The sequence below is a fragment of the Stenella coeruleoalba genome (assembly GCF_951394435.1).
Source record: "Stenella coeruleoalba genome assembly, chromosome: 7".
Taxonomy (NCBI): domain Eukaryota; kingdom Metazoa; phylum Chordata; class Mammalia; order Artiodactyla; family Delphinidae; genus Stenella; species Stenella coeruleoalba.
In genome coordinates, this window is record NC_137153.1 from 41,054,550 (window position 1) to 41,072,326 (window position 17,777).

At 40.2% G+C, this 17,777-nt stretch overlaps 1 protein-coding gene across 4 annotated transcripts; it reads left to right on the top strand.

Moving 5' to 3' along the window:
• On the top strand, nt 1-13,119 carry QNG1 (Q-nucleotide N-glycosylase 1). Of its 4 annotated transcripts, none has more exons than XM_079926478.1 (4): nt 1-151; nt 1,236-1,495; nt 7,184-7,379; nt 12,243-13,119. In XM_079926478.1, exons 2-4 carry the CDS (start codon nt 1,322-1,324, stop codon nt 12,473-12,475), a joined length of 603 nt encoding a protein of 200 aa, XP_079782604.1. In that variant the 5' UTR covers nt 1-151; nt 1,236-1,321; the 3' UTR covers nt 12,476-13,119. The 4 variants fall into 4 exon arrangements, with proteins under 4 accessions (XP_079782604.1, XP_079782605.1, XP_079782602.1 ...); XM_079926479.1 differs by having other exon boundaries at nt 136-173; XM_079926476.1 differs by lacking the exon at nt 1-151 and adding an exon at nt 181-714.
• Nucleotides 13,120-17,777: the final 4,658 nt, after the last annotated feature.

Sequence of the window (17,777 nt, forward strand, 5' to 3'; positions counted from 1 at the left end):
CTCCCAGCAAGGGCGCGCCGGACGCTTCGAGGCGGTTTCCAGACCTTCAGAAGCGGAAGCGGGTCCCGGGAGTGCGCCCCGGCGCGAGTGGGCGGGGCCGCCCCCCCGGAAGTGCCTGCGGCCTCGGGCTGGCGCGCTGCGCAGCGCAGCGGTATGCACAGTTCCCTAGGCTGGTACGGCTTCGGCTGTCGGGGCCGGGCCCAGTCGGTTTTGCTAGCCTCTCTGAGAGGGCGGGTGTCTTTTAGGGCAGCGATCCCGCGGTGGAAAGGGAGGAGGAGTCGTAGGGGACCCTGGCCCTTGCCCCAGCTAGAGAGGGAAGAGAGTTTGGCCGGCCTGCGGGCGAAAGCGTCGGTTCCCTTTCCACAGGGGAGGGGTGGATGGACGGGCTTCTGACTCCCAGGGAGTCCGCAGAATTCATTGCGGAGAACAGTCGAGATGTGTTCATTGACGGCGGAGGTGTGCGGAGGGTGGCCGAGCTTCTGCTGGCCAAGGCCGCGGGGCCCGAGCTGCGCGTTGGGGCCTGGAAGGCCCTTCATGAGCTGAACCCCAAGGCGGCGGACGAGGCCGCCGTTAACTGGGTGTTCGTGACAGACACGCTCAACTTCTCCTTCTGGTCGGAGAGTGACGAGCACAGATGTCTGGTGGGGTACGGGGGGAAAACATACAGTGGGTACTGGTCCCTGTGCGCCGCGGTCAACAGAGCCCTGGACGAAGGTTGGTGCCCCTTCTCCCGGTCAGACCCAGCAGCTTTGAGGTTTCAGTTTAGTGGGAGGGTCCCACAGAGCGGGTTGGGAGATGGAATAATGTGTTGATAAGGCGAAATTGAAGTTCTTCACTGCCGGTACCTCTGCTTAAAAGTATGAGAAGAGGCTGGCATGAAATCTTTATTCAGTGGGAAATGATTCTAATATTTATCATTGTCACAGCTAAGTCAAAGTCAGTTTTCTAAAGAATGCCACTTTGATGGCATCTGAGGAACAAAGGGCAGAAATTATAACACATTTTACACAGTCAAAATACATCTGATGTAATATTACAATTGTTAGAAGTGAATGAATAAATACAGCCAAGCAAATAGAGAATGAGGGATCTGCTTCAGATTTTTAATTACTCATCCACTTTTACTGCATTCCTGTAACAATTATGCAGTTTCATTTTAATTGTGTTGCAATAGCAAGGGCCTAATGAATATAAATGTATGACGTTATTCCAATGCCTTTTCTTTTCTCCCCAAGGGATACCAATAACTAGTGCTTCGTACTATGCCACAGTTACCCTGGATGAGGTTCGGCATATACTCCGTTCTGATACAGACGTCCCCATGCCTTTGATAGAAGAGAGGCATCGGATTCTCAATGAAACCGGGAAAATTCTGCTTGAGAAATTTGAAGGCTCTTTTCTTAATTGTGTCCGAAAAAGTGATAAAAGTGCTCAGAAGTTATTGCACCTGGTAGTTGAAAGCTTTCCTTCTTATAGAGATGTGACTCAGTTTGAGGTGAGTTGCTTCTGTTGGCCATTTAATTTTTTTTATTTTTTAAAATATACTTATTTATTTTTTGGCAGCATTGGGTCTTCGTTGCAGTGCGCGGGCTTCTCAATGCAGTGGCTTCTCTTGTTGCGGAGCACGGGCTCTAGGCGCGCGGGCTTCAGTAGTTGTGGCACACGGGCTCAGTAGCTGTGGCTCACGGGCTTAGTTGCTCCGTGGCATGTGGGATCTTCCCGGACCAGGGCTCAAACCCGTGTCCCCTACATTGTCAGGCGGATTCTTAATCGCTGTGCCACTAGGGAAGCCCCTGTTGGCCATTTTAGAGTTCTTTAATTATCTTCTCATAGTTAACTCTTTTACTTCCAGAATTCCTTTTGAGAATAAAAATTTAAATTTTGGAATTTTTTTTCATGTGGAACAAAGGAACAATAACAAAATTATTAAGTAGTGTTTCAAAGATATTACTTTTCTTAATGTTTTCTAATCAGTGTATTCTCTTTATTCTGTCCTTTAAAAATGTTTCAAACCTGAATTAACCACTAGACCTTCAACATGATGTTGTCACTTAGGGATAGTGAGGTCCTTTTAGTACTTCAAAAAATTTACTTCATTGGATGAAAATCAGGATGTATACTAAATTCTCTCTAATAAAAAATATTTCTTGCAGAGTTCTAATGTATATATACTGTGTGTTTTCTTTTTCATACACAGGGTACTTTAACAGTATTATTTGCTTTATGGTACAAAAAAGTTTAAATAGGCGTTCTTTTAAAAGGGTGAAAAAAATAAAAAAAGGTGAACATTTTGTGTACTCTCCCAGTGTACACCTGGATTTTGCTTTTGTATAATTCTTTTAGAATTTGTTATCACTGTTTATTTTAACTGTGACGTAGAATTGAAAGCAACTTGAGGGGGATCATATAATGTAAATCTATTGACTAAGTTAATGAATACTTGTGTCAACTTAAAATTTTGAAGCTACCCTTTTGTAATCACAATTCTACAACTAAAATTACCAGTAATATTGTTCAAATCATTCTTTATGATTTACAAGGTGTTTGCACAGACACTCTCATTTGATCCACAGAACAACTCTGTGGGACCTAGGGACAAGGAACATTACAGTCCTGTTTGCAGACCAAGAACCAAAGTCTGAAAAAAGAAAAGGTTAACTAGTGTATCTTAGGTCATTTAGTCAAGAAATAGCTAGCTTTTCAATTCTGCTGTAAAGTGAGAGATGCCTGATTATGTATGTTAAGATTCTTTTAATTGCAACTGACAGACACAAAACAAGGAAAAACTTAAGCAAAAAGAATTTGGGGATAGGTACTGGGGATAAACATCCAGGATCAGGGACTCAATGCCATCAGGATTCAGTCTCTCTTCTTTGTTTCTTTTGACTCCATTTTTCCTTTACTGCAGACCAGCTTTCTCCATGAAGTAGAAAAGGTCCATGAATTTTGCATTTTATCACTTCAGCCATCAGGGAGAGAGGGAGAAACTTCCTCTGGGTTCTAAAACTCCTGGGCGAGGACTGAATGGGCCGGACAGAGGCAGTTCTTAGAAAAGAGGCCCTAGGCCACTGTTGAACTTTATTCTCTTCTGAGGAACCATTTTACTAATGCAGAGGGTACTTTGAGATTTATCTTTGTCTTCAAAGTATGTCATTTCAACCTTGTTTTTCAGGAAATTTGGATCAGGTTCCTTGGTCCATCATTCCGACCATTTATAAATATATTAAACAGTGTATAAAATAAATCAAACTGCCATTAATGTGGCTAAGACTCTGTGTATTCCAGAATTGACATGGTTGTTGTACAAGAAGGGCTGAGATTAAATCTAACATGACTTCAGGATGGAATGAATTCAGGACACCATGTAGTTTATTTACTTTCAAGTTGTCCTGAATTTTTGTCTTTGTGAAAGAAAGGAGTGATTTTTTTGGTAGATTATGGTGTTGATTTAGTAAGCATTTGTTGAATTTCTCTTTTATTTACAGCATAGTGCTTTCTTTTGATTTGTTATGTATGCTGAAAAGTTCAGTTAAAAACTGTACCAGGATATAGATTAATTTTAAGGCTGATACATTTTAAATGAAAATTAGTACCTGAACCATTTCCCATCAGTATTTATTTCTAAAATACATTCTTACAGAAATATCCCCAAAATGTAACAAAAATCAAACCTAAACCTTTTAACACTTTCCTAAAGGAGTATTATATTTTTTCATGAATTTTTTCATAAGATTATCATTATTGTTACTCAAAAGCACTATATTTCTGAAAGCCATATGATTCCTAACATAACACTGAGCATGTAGTGGGTGTTCACTTAACCCTTTGATTAGTTAATTTACAGTTACTTTTGCATATTCATTTAAAAGATATATAAATAGTTAGAGCACTTTGCTCAATTAATTCCAAGTCTAAAGGAATTCTAATTAAGTTTGGGCGCTGCTTCTGAATTCAGAAAGTGCTAAAATCAAATGTCTTTTAATCCATATTTTAAAATTTTCTAATTGCAAAAGTAAAACAAATTAATACAGAATTTGGAAGGTACAGAGGAGCAGTCTTTATTCTGCCAAGAGGTAACCACTGTTCACAATTTGGTCTTTTTCTCTGTGTGTGTGAATGTGTATACATATGAGTGGGGGAGAGTTATGCTATACAAACTGTTTTAAAATTTAACATATGAGCATCTATGTCAATAAAAATTCTTTCACAGCACACTTTTTTTTCCATACTACTATTTTTAAATACAGTATTCCACCATAGGGATGTACATTACCATAATTATTTGCCCGAACTATTTTACCAGAATAATTGTGATACACAGTTTTAGTTTTTAAATTAAATTTTGTATCTTATTGTTTTCAGTTTTATATAATAATAAGCAATACTGACAACAGTTCACACCCATAATATTTTCTTAGGATGGATTCCTAGTAATGGGATTACTGAGTCAGAGCATGGCCAGGATTTTCAGGCTTGTGATACATAAAAATGGTAACTCTTCTCCAGAAAGATGATCAGCCACAGCATATTGGAATGCCCTTTTCCCTGCTCCTTCGTAATATGGTCGTGGTATTGGTTGCTGTATTTTTTTTTTTTTTTGGTTGCTGTATTTTTTAATCTTCAGCAAGTTACATAAAAATAGTTACAATTGTTTTTAATGTTTATTTAGTTACTGCGATTATCATTCATTTTTAGATATTATGAACAAATTAATGAAATTAGAAAATTTGTCTAAATGAGACAGTTTTAGATCAGTGATTTCCCAACCTGGCTGTGCCCCAGAATCAGTTAGGGAGCTTCAGAATTCAGATACATTTCCAAAGCACCATCCTCAAAGATTCTGATCTATGGGTAAAAGTACTATTTTTTTTAAGCTCTTCAAGTGACTCTGATTTAGACTATTCAGTAGCTATATAAAAGTCCTAATTAATAGATTGGCTTCCTTTACGCTGATGTACTGATAAATATACATGAAAAGCATGAACTTTTCTGATATTTTAATTGATAACATTTTATGTTACTCTTAAGCATTTGTAATTTTTGACCTTTCTAATTTGTTCATAATAAGTTTGTTGCAGAAAATCAACTCATGGTTATAGAGTTTTACACTGGTAATTACTTTATAAAGGTACTATTTTGAAAATATTTTATTCACAAAGCAATATTATGGAAATATAGGGTAATTGTTATTTGGGGATTTACTGTATTTTCAGTGATATCAGTTAATATTTTACAGATGTAGAATTTTATTACTAAAATTATTTCATTACTAAAAACCATATCAGCTTGTTAAGAAAATGTTTTATAGGTGATTTGAGTTTATTTTTAGATTCCTTGCTTGAATTTGTTTTTGTTTTCATTTTAGGGTATTATAATCTAATCCTTGTGATACTAGTTGGCTACCATGGAAACAGTGCTCATGATGTGACAATTTGTGTTTTGTTAGATGCCAGCACTGATTTTGTTATATAAGTCTGGTTCCTAGATTTTTCCAGTTTGCTCTATGAATCTTGTTAAAAATAGGAGACAGTAGCTTCTATCATAGTAAATATTATGATGTAATAATTTTGTTTGAAACAGTTTTATTTTGCCAATTAAGTTTTATGCCTTGCTGCTTAATAAAGTAGACTTGAATTAGAAACCTAGTTACCATATATAAGTCCAGTGTATATAGAGGAACAGCTGCCAGGTTGTCATATTTTGATAGGTTTGAGAATATAGATTATTAGCAAATGATATAGGGATATTTCTTAGTGGTGATTTGTTCCCCCAGCACTCAGTGTAATTTACAGTCTTTACACGATGTCAAAAAATGAGTGTATGTGTTTGCCCTAGAAAACAAGATACCCGCTTTTTTAGTGGTGGCCTTAGAAAATTTAGTTTAAAAAAAAAAAGAAATGAAATTTAGTTTATTTAGTAAAAGTAAGTCTGGATTGATTGTAAGAGGTATACCTTAAGGTTAAGGAATATTAGGTTATTTCTCATTAGGACAGTGTAGCATTGGAGGTTTTTTTAGTAAATAAAGGAATCTATATTATCATCTTAAAGAATTTTTATATGGAGTCTTTCCTTGAAGAATTTAATTTCATTTTTTATTTACTTCTTTATGTCATTTACTTATTTAAACATTCTCCAAGGTGGTCAGAATATATTTTGGGAGCCAGTGATACTGATTATTCACATTTAGCAGACTAGCAGTTATAAAAGATGATTTGAGGTTATTAGCATTGGTGTTAGGACTAGGAGTAGACTGTAATTATCTGTTTTTCCATAGTGAAAGCTAATGAGCATTTGTAGTTTTATAGAGAGTTTTAAAAAATTTATTTATTTATTTGGCTGCACCGGGGTCTTAGTTGCGGCACATGGGATCTTTAGTTGCGGCATGTGGGATCTAGTTCCCTGACCAGGGATTGAACCCAGGCCCCCTGCATTGGGAGCATGGAGTGTTAACCACTGGACCACCAGGGAAGTCCCTATAGAGAATTTTTGAGTTAAATTATGACCCATTATCTTATAATGCCTGGTTAAATTTGTTTCTTCCATGTATAAATATAATTGGTAACTAATTTTGTTATATGGACTTACATATTAACTTGGACCATTTCCAAAAAGGGTAGACTTGATAAATTATAGCTGCTGATCAGTTTTGTCTTTATCTCTGAAATAAGTTAATCATTTTATCTGAAAGGAAACATTAAAAAATGGATGTTGTAATTCTCTTCAGAGGTGAATTTAGGAATGAGTATTTTCTTCTTTATACTCTTCCATATTTTATACAATTAATGTGATTTATGTTGCAATCAGAAAAACATATATTTTTTAACTTAAGAAACTTTCTAAAGAAATGCTATCTAGCCCTTAACAATAGCAAGCAGGTGGATTATAGTGACACGGAAATATGTATATGAAGTAATGTCATTGAAAAAGAACACTAAATAGTGCCATGATTCCATAAATTGTATTTTATGTGCTTTGAAAAATATAGGAAGTAAATTTGGAGTGATAGAGATAACTTAGTATTTATTAGACCCCTTCTTTTCTTCTGTAAAAGGCCTATAAATTCTTACCAAAGAGTAAGATTATTCCACCCTTGAAAAATGTTTTCTATGTGTGCCTTTTTTTTAACAGCATACATAAAGCTTTCACATACCCAAGTAACATTTATATTCTCCTCATTCATCAGGGGAAAAGAATTTCTTTTTACAAACGGGCCCAAATCCTTGTGGCAGATACGTGGAGTGTATTAGAGGGAAAAGGAGACGGCTGCTTTAAGGACATCTCCAGAATCACCATGTTTGCTGACTATAGATTACCTCAGGTTCTTGTTTACCTGGAAGCCCTGAAATACTCTGACGAACTACTGGAGAAACTTCTCAAAGGTTTGCCAGCTTAATTAAGCCATTCTTTGTTATATGTTGTGTCTTTGTCTAGTTTCTTTCACAAAAGGTCTTCTTTCCTTAAAAAACAAAACAAAACACTATTACTGTTAAAAGCACATGTAAAGAAGAATGCAGAGACAATTAAATTACAAAGAAAATTGCTTTTTGTTGTTTACAGTGTGGAATATTGATATTGTTGGAAATCACACTATTTGGACATCATCATTTCAGAGTCTTATAATAAAATGAAACCTAAATTTATGTCATGTGAAGGTGTGCAACACTAAGACAGTTCAGGTTTGTATTTAAAGCGTGCTAAGCTGAAGAGCACACTACACTGTGAAATAAAAGGTGGGCTGAGGGCTTCCCTGGTGGCGCAGTGGTTGAGAGTCCGCCTGCTGATGCAGGGGACACGGGTTCGTGCCCCGGTCCGGGAAGATCCCACATGCCGTGGAGCGGCTGGGCCCGTGAGCCATGGCCGCTGAGCCTGTGCGTCCAGAGCCTGTGCTCCACAACGGGAGAGGCCACAACAGTGAGGCCCGCGTACCGCAAAAAAAAAAAAAAAAAAAAAGGTGGGCAGAGAGATAGGTAATATGTACTGGATTTTGCATTAGGAGGCTCCAAGGTCTGTCACTGGCTTATCTTGCACAAGTTGCTCACTTTCCTAGGCTTATTTATTTGCCGTTATTGGGTTTGATTATTGATTCTCAAGAGTGGGAGCCTTATTATAATATGTGAGTATAGATAATTGTGTTTGTATGAAAAGTAGCTTTTTGTTTTTTAAACATTTCTTTGTATAAGGAAAATAATTATACTGTACAATTTTCATGTTAATTTCTCTTTTAGGTACAGTATTTTCAGCTACTTTTTTCTTTATTTTTAAAAGAAGTAGTTTTTATGATTGAATAATTTTCTCTTGTGAAATAGATTTCAATCACCCAAAATAAGAATAGCACAGGATATAAAAGTACCATTATTCCTATGATTGCTTCTACCAGGTTTTTATGCAGCCTTGGGCAATCTGTTTTGCCCATTTCCTCATTTGAAAAATAACAAGCTATTTTATGTCACATTGCTCATGTCTGGGGTCATTAATTGTTGGATACCTTTAAAAGGGACAACATTGAGCAGTCAGGGCTTCTACATACAGCCATATTCAGCTGATCTTTTTTTTGGCCAACATATAGAATGTTCATTCCTATCTCTAAACACACTCTTGCTTGGTTTCCCTCACCCAGATTTTCTTTTTTTCAATTCAAATCCTACACATCCACAAAGGCTTAGTTCAAATGTTACCTCTTCCACATAGCTTTTCTTAACTCTCCATGCTTTGTCCGTCTCCTTCTCCTGAGTTTTTAGAGCACCCAGTTGTCTCTGCTACTGTGAGAAAAACTCTGGTGAGAAGGGATCACCCAGCATAGTTGTACAGAGTTGTCTGAATTTTCTTCTTCCATCCATTTCACCTCCAGAGGCTCTTTTCCAGATGTGCAGCTGCAGCTGTTACTGCCTCTTATTATATTACATCCAGCTTCAAACTATCCTTCGCTAGTTTGTCATAGGGGGAGCAAATTCCCTTGCCTCTTAGTTTATTTAAGCAAAGTTGGACTTTTTTTTTCCCAAAAAAGTACTTTACTAGCAAACTAGAGGAGAAACATTGATAGAACCTATAAATATAAAGGAGCACACATAAGTCTAGGACACTGATTAAAAAAATTTTTTTTTAATATTTATTTATTTGGCTGCGCCGGGTCTTAGTTGCGGCATGTGGGCTCTTTTAGTTGCAGCATGCGACCTCTTAGTTGCAGCGTGCGGAATCTAGTTCCCTGACCGGGGATTGAACCCGGGCCCCCTGAATTGGGAGCATGGAGTCTTAACCACTGGACCACCAGGGAAGTCCCTAAAGATTATCTTAAGTGAAATCTAGAACCAGGTGGCTTGATTAGATGAGGTAGAAACTTCGTTAACTGATATCCAGTGATACTTTTTCCAAACTTGAGGATATGCTACACATATAATTCTTCTCTTCTCTTCTGGGTAGGGCAGCCCTTGGAAGACCTACTTAGATTTCTGTTCATTTACCTACCTAGATTTCTGTTCATTTTATCTTTAGCCCATCTCTTTGCCAAAGGCATATTTTTTAGCTAGCTATAAAGACTGACAATGCAGTTTGGCTTAAATTAGATTCTTCATTGTGATTCTAAGGCTGACTTTTAGGCCTAATATGTTGGCCAAATTACCTTCCCTGACTCTAATCTATGTCAGTCCTCTCAAATGGTTTCATTCTTTTTCTGTTTCAAAGTCCATGTCCTGTTCCATACTATAAGTTGCTGTATTAGTTACTTTGTTTCCTTATGGCTGACATAACAAATTATGACAAACTTGATGGCTTAAAACAACAGAAATATATTCTCTCATGTCTCTGGAGGCTAGAAGTCTGAAATCAAGGTGTTTGCAGGGCCATGCTTGATCCCTCTGAAGGGTGTTGGGAAGAATCTTTCTTTGCCTCTTCCTAGCTTCTGGTCGCTGCCAGCAGTCCTTGGCATTCCTTAGCTTTGTAGCTGCATCACTCCAACCATGGCTTTCTTCACTGTGTGTCTCCTCTGTCTCTTCGTATCCTCTCCTTTTTTTTATGAGGACAGCAGTCATGGCATTGAAGGCCCATCCTAACACAGTTATGATCTCATCTTAACTTGATTACATCTGTAGAGGCTCTTTACGAGTAAGGCCACATCCACAGGTACCAGGAGTTAGGACTCGAATGTATTTTGGGGGCGGGGAGGGTGGGGGGAAACACAGTTCAACTCTACAGTTATTTGTTACTGTGTAACAAATTTTGCTCATATTTAATGACTTAAAGTAACAAACATTATCTCACAGTTTCTATGGATCAGGAATTTGGGTGCTGCTTAACTGAGTGCATCTGGCTCAAGGTTGCAGTCAAGCTGTTAGCTGGGGCAGTGGTCTTATCTAATGGCTCCACTTGGGTGTGGTATCTACCTCCAAATTCACTGTCATGGTTGATTTGGCAAATCTGGCAAGTTGATAGTCAAGTTTGAAGGAGTTGATTAGCAAGAGAACTGAAGAATGGATTTGTATGCTGGCACCTGGGGCAAAGGAAATGGAGGGACACAGCCAGTGTCTGTTCTTCCACCTGCCCCAGGGATCAGGGAGAGATGGATGGAGGGGACACTATTTAAGATCCTAGGTGACAGAGTGGAACTCAATGGGGCTAGGGTATTTTCCCTAGGTCTCAGTGGATCACAGGGCCTCTCAGGTACTGTGAAGCTCTGTGCAAGGGTACAGATTGGTGGCCAGAGGCCAAATTTAGCTTGCAGATGTGTTTTGTTTGGCTTGAACAGTGTTTTAAGTGATTTTTAATTAGTTATCAGCACTTGACAAATAGGAGATTTCACATGAAAATCAACTTTCTGGCTTCTCTTGTAAGAGTAGAGAAATATAGGTGCATTGGGTTTACCTTTACACGGGGCAGCACATGCTCTCTAGCTCACCACAGTTTGCATCTGGCAGCTGCATCCACTTACTCTATCTGGTTTATCTTTATAGGCAGTTGAGTTGATGAGCCCAACTCTAGTCTCCCTGGCAAAGCACTGCCAGCACCCACCCTGCAGGATCAGATATACCCTGGAGATGGGCGCTGAATATACTGCAGGTCCTATAGGAGCTCGCGGCTCCATATTCAGGCAGAGCTGACTAAAGGATCCTGAATCCAGGATGTGAGGGCAGTCTGGCTACGACATCTGTCACCCCATTGATGGCCAGGGTTGATTCGGCTGATCTGGCTGGCTAGGCAGGTGTCCCCTTCCTCCCTCACCGCTCCATGTGCGTCCCTCCTGAAGCTGCGCGCTCGGTGGAAGAGGACGACCTTCCCTGATAGAGGAGGACCGTTCTTTGGTCAAGGGTATACGAGTAGCTTCGCTCCCCTGCTAGAACCTCCAAACAAGCTCTCAAGGATCCTAAATCCGAAGAATGATGATGGTTTTCCTTGCTCAAGCTAAGAACTTTGATTTCCTAAGTTTTCCTTGATGTACCTGGCATGTCCCCAAGACAGTGTTAAGTGGGGAAGGGAGGTACTGTTTATTTGGCCCCCTAGGAGTCCTCCAGATTTTGCAATAATGTTTTTATTTTTCCTGACATTAAACCCAAAATTTAAATCTTCTCTAAAAGTAATTTAATAATCTTGCTGTCATATTTTAAAATGTATGGTTAGGGACTTCCCTGGTGGTGCAGTGGTTAAGAATCCACCTGCCAATGCAGGGGACATGAGTTCAAGCCCTGGTCCGGGAAGATCCCACATGCTGCGGAGCACCTAAGCCTGTGTGCCACAACTACTGAGCCTGCACTCTAGAGCCCACGAGCTACAACTACTGAGCCTGCGTGCCACAACTACTGCAGCCCGCGTGCCTAGAGCCTGTGCTCCGCAACAAAGAGAAGCCACCGCAACGAGAAGCCCACGTACCGCAACAAAAAGTAGCCCCTGCTCGCCGCTGGAGAAAGCCTGCACACAGCAACAAAGACCCAGCATAGCCAAAAAAAAAAAAAAAGTATGGTCACCCCATACTTTTTATTTATTGGGGAGCTAGTATATGCAAGGTGCTAGGTTAGGTCCTAGGAATATTGAGACAACTAAGCCAGACATGATCCTTGTCCTTGTGGAACTTAACTTGCAATTTTGAATTAATGCCTGAGTTTAAAAATGGTTTAAATTACCAAAAATAAATCTGAGATTTACAATTTTAAAATCAGTACTATTTAAATACTGTGTTTTGTCCTATAGTAAAGTTTTGAGTAGATTTCATTTCATTGACTATTAGTGCTTCTTGCTCTGTCTTTTTTCCCTTTCAGGAGAAGTGCTTTCGTATGGGAATAGGCAAGAGGTGGAAATCAGAGGGTGTTCACTTTGGTGTGTTGAGCTGATCCGGGATTGTCTTCTGGAGCTTACTGAAAAAAAGGATGAAAAAACTAGTGGAGAGATCAATTCCATTCTTCTGGATTATTTCTTATGGGACTATGCCCGTGATCACAGGGAAGATATGAAAGGAATTCCATTTCATCGCACACGTTGCATATATTACTGACCCACAGTGTAAACTGATCCTAAAAAAAACTTGCATTTTTTTTTTTTTTTCTTTGTGGTATGTGGGCCTCTCACTGTTGTGACCTCTCCCGTTGCGGGGCACAGGCTCCGGACGCGCAGGCTCAGCGGCCATGGCTCACGGGCCCAGCCGCTCCGCGGCATGTGAGATCTTCCCAGACCGGGGCACGAACCCGTGTCCCCTGCATCGGCAGGCGGACTCTCAACTACTGTGCCGCCAGGGAAGCCCAAAAACTTGCATTTTTATATCGCATAATTATTTGTATAATTTTGCTTTGTTATTAGAGAAGGTGGTAGAGGTTACAGCAACAAGAAAATTGATTACCCAGGCTCTCTTAAAATATTTTTCCTGACATATCACTCTGTATTGCCAACTTTTCCCTTTGTTTGCTTGTTTAGTTCTAACTATATTTTTCTTTTCTGTGGATACATGACAGAAATAGTAAAGGAAATTTAATGCTTTCTTTAAATCTCAGATTTCTTTTTTTTTTTACATCTTTATTGGAGTATAATTGCTTTACAGTGGTGTGTTAGTTTCTGCTTTATAACAAAGTGAATCAGTTATACATATACATATGTTCCCATATCTCTTCCCTCTTGTGTCTCCCTCCCTCCCACCCTCCCTACCCAGATTTCTTAAAATTAATCATGCCTTATAATGTTATTGATCTTTGGTAATAATATTTCATCCATTCTATTGGTATCTTTTTTCAAGGTGTCATAATTTTCTATATACCTTAATCATTTGATATAAGAGAGAGGGAAAGTAGGGTCTTTGCTGTATGAATGCTGCTGCTCTTGTAGAAATCAATCTTGACAGATTTTTAAAAACTTCTTATTGATAAACATAATGATTTTCAATTAGGATATCTGTCCAGTTTTCTTTTTTTCCTTCGGAGTAACTATATTAGAATTTATTGAATAAAGATTTTTTAAACTTCTCTTAAATCTGGAATGAATTATTTCATTAAAATAGAATTTACCACACATATTTTTAAAAGGTTTACAATGAATTTGACTATTTACTTTATGTTGCAGGACTCTCATTACCTACCAAGCAAGCACTCGTCTCCCACCTTCATCCCCACCTCCCTTCTAACGTAATCTTGATTTTTGTTACCTACCTTATCACCTCACTGTGACTTGGTGTGAATCAGAAAAAGCCGGCCTTTCTCCAAGCACTTCACTGCCATCTGCTGGAAACTTGTCATAATAGCTTTACAAATGACAATGAGTGGGAATGTGAGTGGGGCCCCCTGGAGTCCTGTACTGCACAACTTGCCCCGCCAGAAGTAGTGGTCCTGTATCTGTCTCTCCCCTATGTGACTAAGGGGAAGGTGATCTTGTCCCCAGTTCTGGAGATAGACCCGAGTTAATATGAATGGTGTATTATTCATGATAATCCTATTCTCTGCCTGTGATTGTTCTAATAATAGATATATAATCTAGTTCTGGCCAGTGACACTGGAGGGCAAGTCTGCAGGGAGGCTTATGGGAAAAGGTTTCTTCACTTTTAAGAAGGGGCCATGGGAGAAGATCCCTCTTCTTCCTCTGAGCAATGTTCTGCCTAAAATGTGATACCTCAAGCTGTAGTAACGATTGTGTGGAGCCAGAGCCCTCCTGAACCTGCCCTGCCTGAGTCCAACCTAGCTATGGCCTTCATTCCTGAGATAATGAGCTCAGCACCTTATTATTGCCATAATTTTGAATTAGTTTTCTGTAGAAAGTATCATAGTTAATAGTTTCCAATTTAACCCGCTCTTACAAGGCTCCAGGAAGCGTAAGCAGAACAGTTGCTTAGACCTCAGGGCTGGCCCAGCTCCTTCTCCTGTCGCCCTTCTTGCTCCTCTCCCTGTCCTGCCCACCGCTGTACCCTTTCCCCTGCTTCCTGTCTTTTCCCTCTTCTCCCTCCTCCCCACCTCTCCCTCTCCTCCCCTCTCCTTCCCCCTCCAGGCTCAGCCAGCTCTGGGCTTCCTGCTTTCCCCATTTACTTCTCCATCATGTAAAAGACAGGGAAGGCAGTTTAGGGCTGTATGGTGCTCCTTGATGTCCAAGACACAGCTGTCTTTTCTCTTGTTTACACTGAGCATAGCCTGGACTCGCCATCCAAGGTGTCTGCGTTCTAATCTAGGCAGCAGGGTTGAAGAAGCTATGAAGTTGAAGAGTGCAAGGGTTGACAGGAAGCCTCTAGCAGTTACCACGTGCAGTTTTGCTTTCATTTCACTGACTAGAACTTAGTCACATGACCACAACTTACTGCCAGGGAGGCCAGGGAACTATTCTCTATTCCAGGCATTGGATACCAGCTAAACTAAGGAGTGTGGATGAATATTAAGAAACAGCAAGTTTTCGTCACCATGCATGGATTTTATAGTTTTCATACCTGATACAGACTAAGAATTTAAATAACAATTCACCTAATGGTTTTAACAGCCAATGATGCTCACTTTCCAGATCTATTGTTTCATTAGGGATTGCAAAATAGTAATATTCTAATTCTAATATTCTTGGTTGTGTGAGCCTTGCACAGAGAGAACTTCTCTCTTGATGGATTTCAGGATAGACTGAGGAGCATAATGAACTTGGAGCCACAGCTCCTGAAGTTCCAGAAGATGAGAATGTAGAAATAGGATCTAGAAAGGTTTCTGGTTATGTTGATTTATTGTGCATGCTAATCTCAAAGACAATTAATGTAAATGTGCACAGTTCCTGGAGCCCTCCCCCGCCCTCCCCATCACAGCCCTCCATTCAGGGGAGTCCTTTGTTTACTGTCATTAAACCAGTTCCCTAGCAGAGATCAAACATTAGTTCTGATTCCTTGGTGACTGTTTCCTTTAATAGCTTTTGCTTTGTAACAAGCTCAAAAAGCATTTTTTAAAAACATATTTCATTGATTTCTTTAGGATTTTCTGATGGTTTAGCCGTGGTACCATGTCGATGTCCTCCAGCCAAAGTAAACAGGTTGGGTTAATTACTTGTTGCAGCATGGGATGTCTCAGTAAGAGGATGCCTTGGGACAGGGTCTAAGGAAGCAAGGTTCTCTCTAAATTGGATGCCATCAGCCAAAGGCAATTCTACCTTTGGCTATCTCAAATCTTATCCATAAGGAGGGCAGGCTGAAGCAAGGAAAAACAGAAATTGGTAAAGAAGCATCAGTCACTCATTTCAGCCAAGATAGTAGGATGTTTGGTTCTGTGTGTGTGGCACAGTAGCCTAGGCAAAATTATCAAGTGGACTTATTTTGTCTCACTTTATCAAGGTCTCTGAGTAACCTCGTCTGAGATTATGTTCAACAGGCGAATACCATGGCATAGCTGTGAGTGCCAGGGCAGCTTTTGTCAGGGGCTGCTTTTGTTCCTTTCTCAACCTTTAACTTCTCCCTGATTAGCACTAAAGAAATTAATAGATTTCATTCAATTCAGTCCAGAAATCAATTAATGAATTCCTTCACTGTTCCTCTTCCCTGAAGCTGAATGGATAATGGTTTAATAATCCAGTTGCGGAGGTGCAGGTTTAATGAGCCACAGTACGTGACTTGAGGCAACTACACCTTCCTTTTCCTTGTAGCTCTATGACTCATCTCTCCCTCAGTGTGCTTAGATCAGTTTTTTCCTTTTTTCTTCTTTTTTTACTTTGTTTTTTTATTCTCAGCCCTTTGGTGGATGTTATTGCCAAAGAGAATACCCGAACAAGTAAGGAAATTGACCTTATTCAGTTAATTGCAATATGAAGAGCACCCCAGATGCGAAGATCAGGGTTTCTTGGCAGGGTGGTGTTGCCCTAGTCTTTTATAGGGAGGAGTAGACAGGTTACAGGTGGGGGAATTCACAGGTGGGTTTGTTTTGCAATCAGAAGGCATCTCAGTTCCCTGAAGAGGAAATTTTTATCTTTGTGTCTAGCTAGTTTGAGGCAGACAGATAGTTCTGATTTCAGCTAATCATTCACGAGACAAAGAATGAGGAATTGGGGAGTCTGTGGCTGGCCTCCTCAGCAGGTTTGGGTGAAAGGGGAAAGATTCGTGTTTGGTCTTGTCACAGTCACAAGTCAAGCAGGGAGACATGAGAAAGAGTCGACAGACAGTCTTATCTAAGTCACATGGAGAAGGGTCGTTCTTTTGGGTAAACCGTTTCCCAGAACATAAAAGGGTGGGGGATTTCAGAAAACAAAAGGTTAAAAGGTTGAAGGGATTTCTTTTTATTCTTTTTTAAGATATTTATTTAGTTAGTCACTTGGCCACGTCAGGTCTTAGTTGCGGCATGCGTGATCTTCATTGCGGCATGTGGGATCTTTCGTTGTGGCACGCAGGCTCCAGAGTGTGCAGGCTCAGTAGTCGCAGCACATGGGCTCTGTAGTTGTGGCATGTGGACTAAGTAGTTGTGGCATGTGGGCTCAGTAGTTGTAGCACGCGGGCTCCTGAGTGAGGGCTCAGTAGCTGCGTTGTGCAGGCCTAGTTGCCTTGCGGCATGTGTGATCCTAGTTCCCTGACCAAGGATCTAACCTGCGTCCCCTCCATCGAAAGGCAGATTCCCAACCACTGGACCACCAGAGAAGTCCCTGGAGGGATTTCTTTTTTTATAATTTTTAAAATTAATTAATTTTATTTTTGGCTGCGTTGGGTCTTCGTTGCTGTCCGTGGGCTTTCTCTAGTTGTGGTGAGCGGGGGTTACTCTTTGTTGCCGTGTGCGGGCTTCTCATTGCAGTGGCTTCTCTTGTTGTGGAGCATGGGCTCTAGGCACACAGGCTTCAGTAGTTGTGGCTTGCGGGCTGTAGAGCACAGGCTCAGTAGTTGTGGCACACAGGCTTAGTTGCTCTGCAGCATGTGGAATCTTCCCGGACCAGGGCCTGAACCTGTGTCCTCTGCATTGGCAGGCAGATTCTTAACCACTGGATCACCAGGGAAGCCCCTCTGGAGGGATTTCTTAATGTCACTGTTTTCTGAAAGTACAGAGCTCAGGTAAAGTTCAATGTTGTCGCCATCAACCCTTTCTTGTGCTTGTGCGTTTTTTGGGAAAAAGATGAGCTGCCATGGCCTAGGCAACATTTGTATTTGCTCTCAAACCATGGGAGGTAATGATCCTCAAAGTAGGGAAGTCCAGAATTGTGAGTTCTCCATAGTATAAAGTATCCAGAATTAAGATCCAAGGGTCTGGGCTGCCCTAAGGGGAATCACTGTATGCTCACTCCCTTGGTTCTGTCATCAGCTTTTGAACAAATCAGTTAAAATCCCTATGCCTATTTAATTTACATATGCAAGAGGATAATCTGAGTCTGATTTTCTAGTTCTG

Bases quoted from the DNA above. Each gene is read 5' to 3' on its own strand.
- QNG1 (XM_079926476.1), top strand. From the start codon at position 378: ATGGACGGGCTTCTGACTCCCAGGGAGTCCGCAGAATTCATTGCGGAG. The intron at 715-1,235 runs GTTGGTGCCCCT...TTTCTCCCCAAG, and splicing joins CAACAGAGCCCTGGACGAAG to GGATACCAATAACTAGTGCT. The intron at 1,496-7,183 runs GTGAGTTGCTTC...CTCATTCATCAG, and splicing joins GAGATGTGACTCAGTTTGAG to GGGAAAAGAATTTCTTTTTA.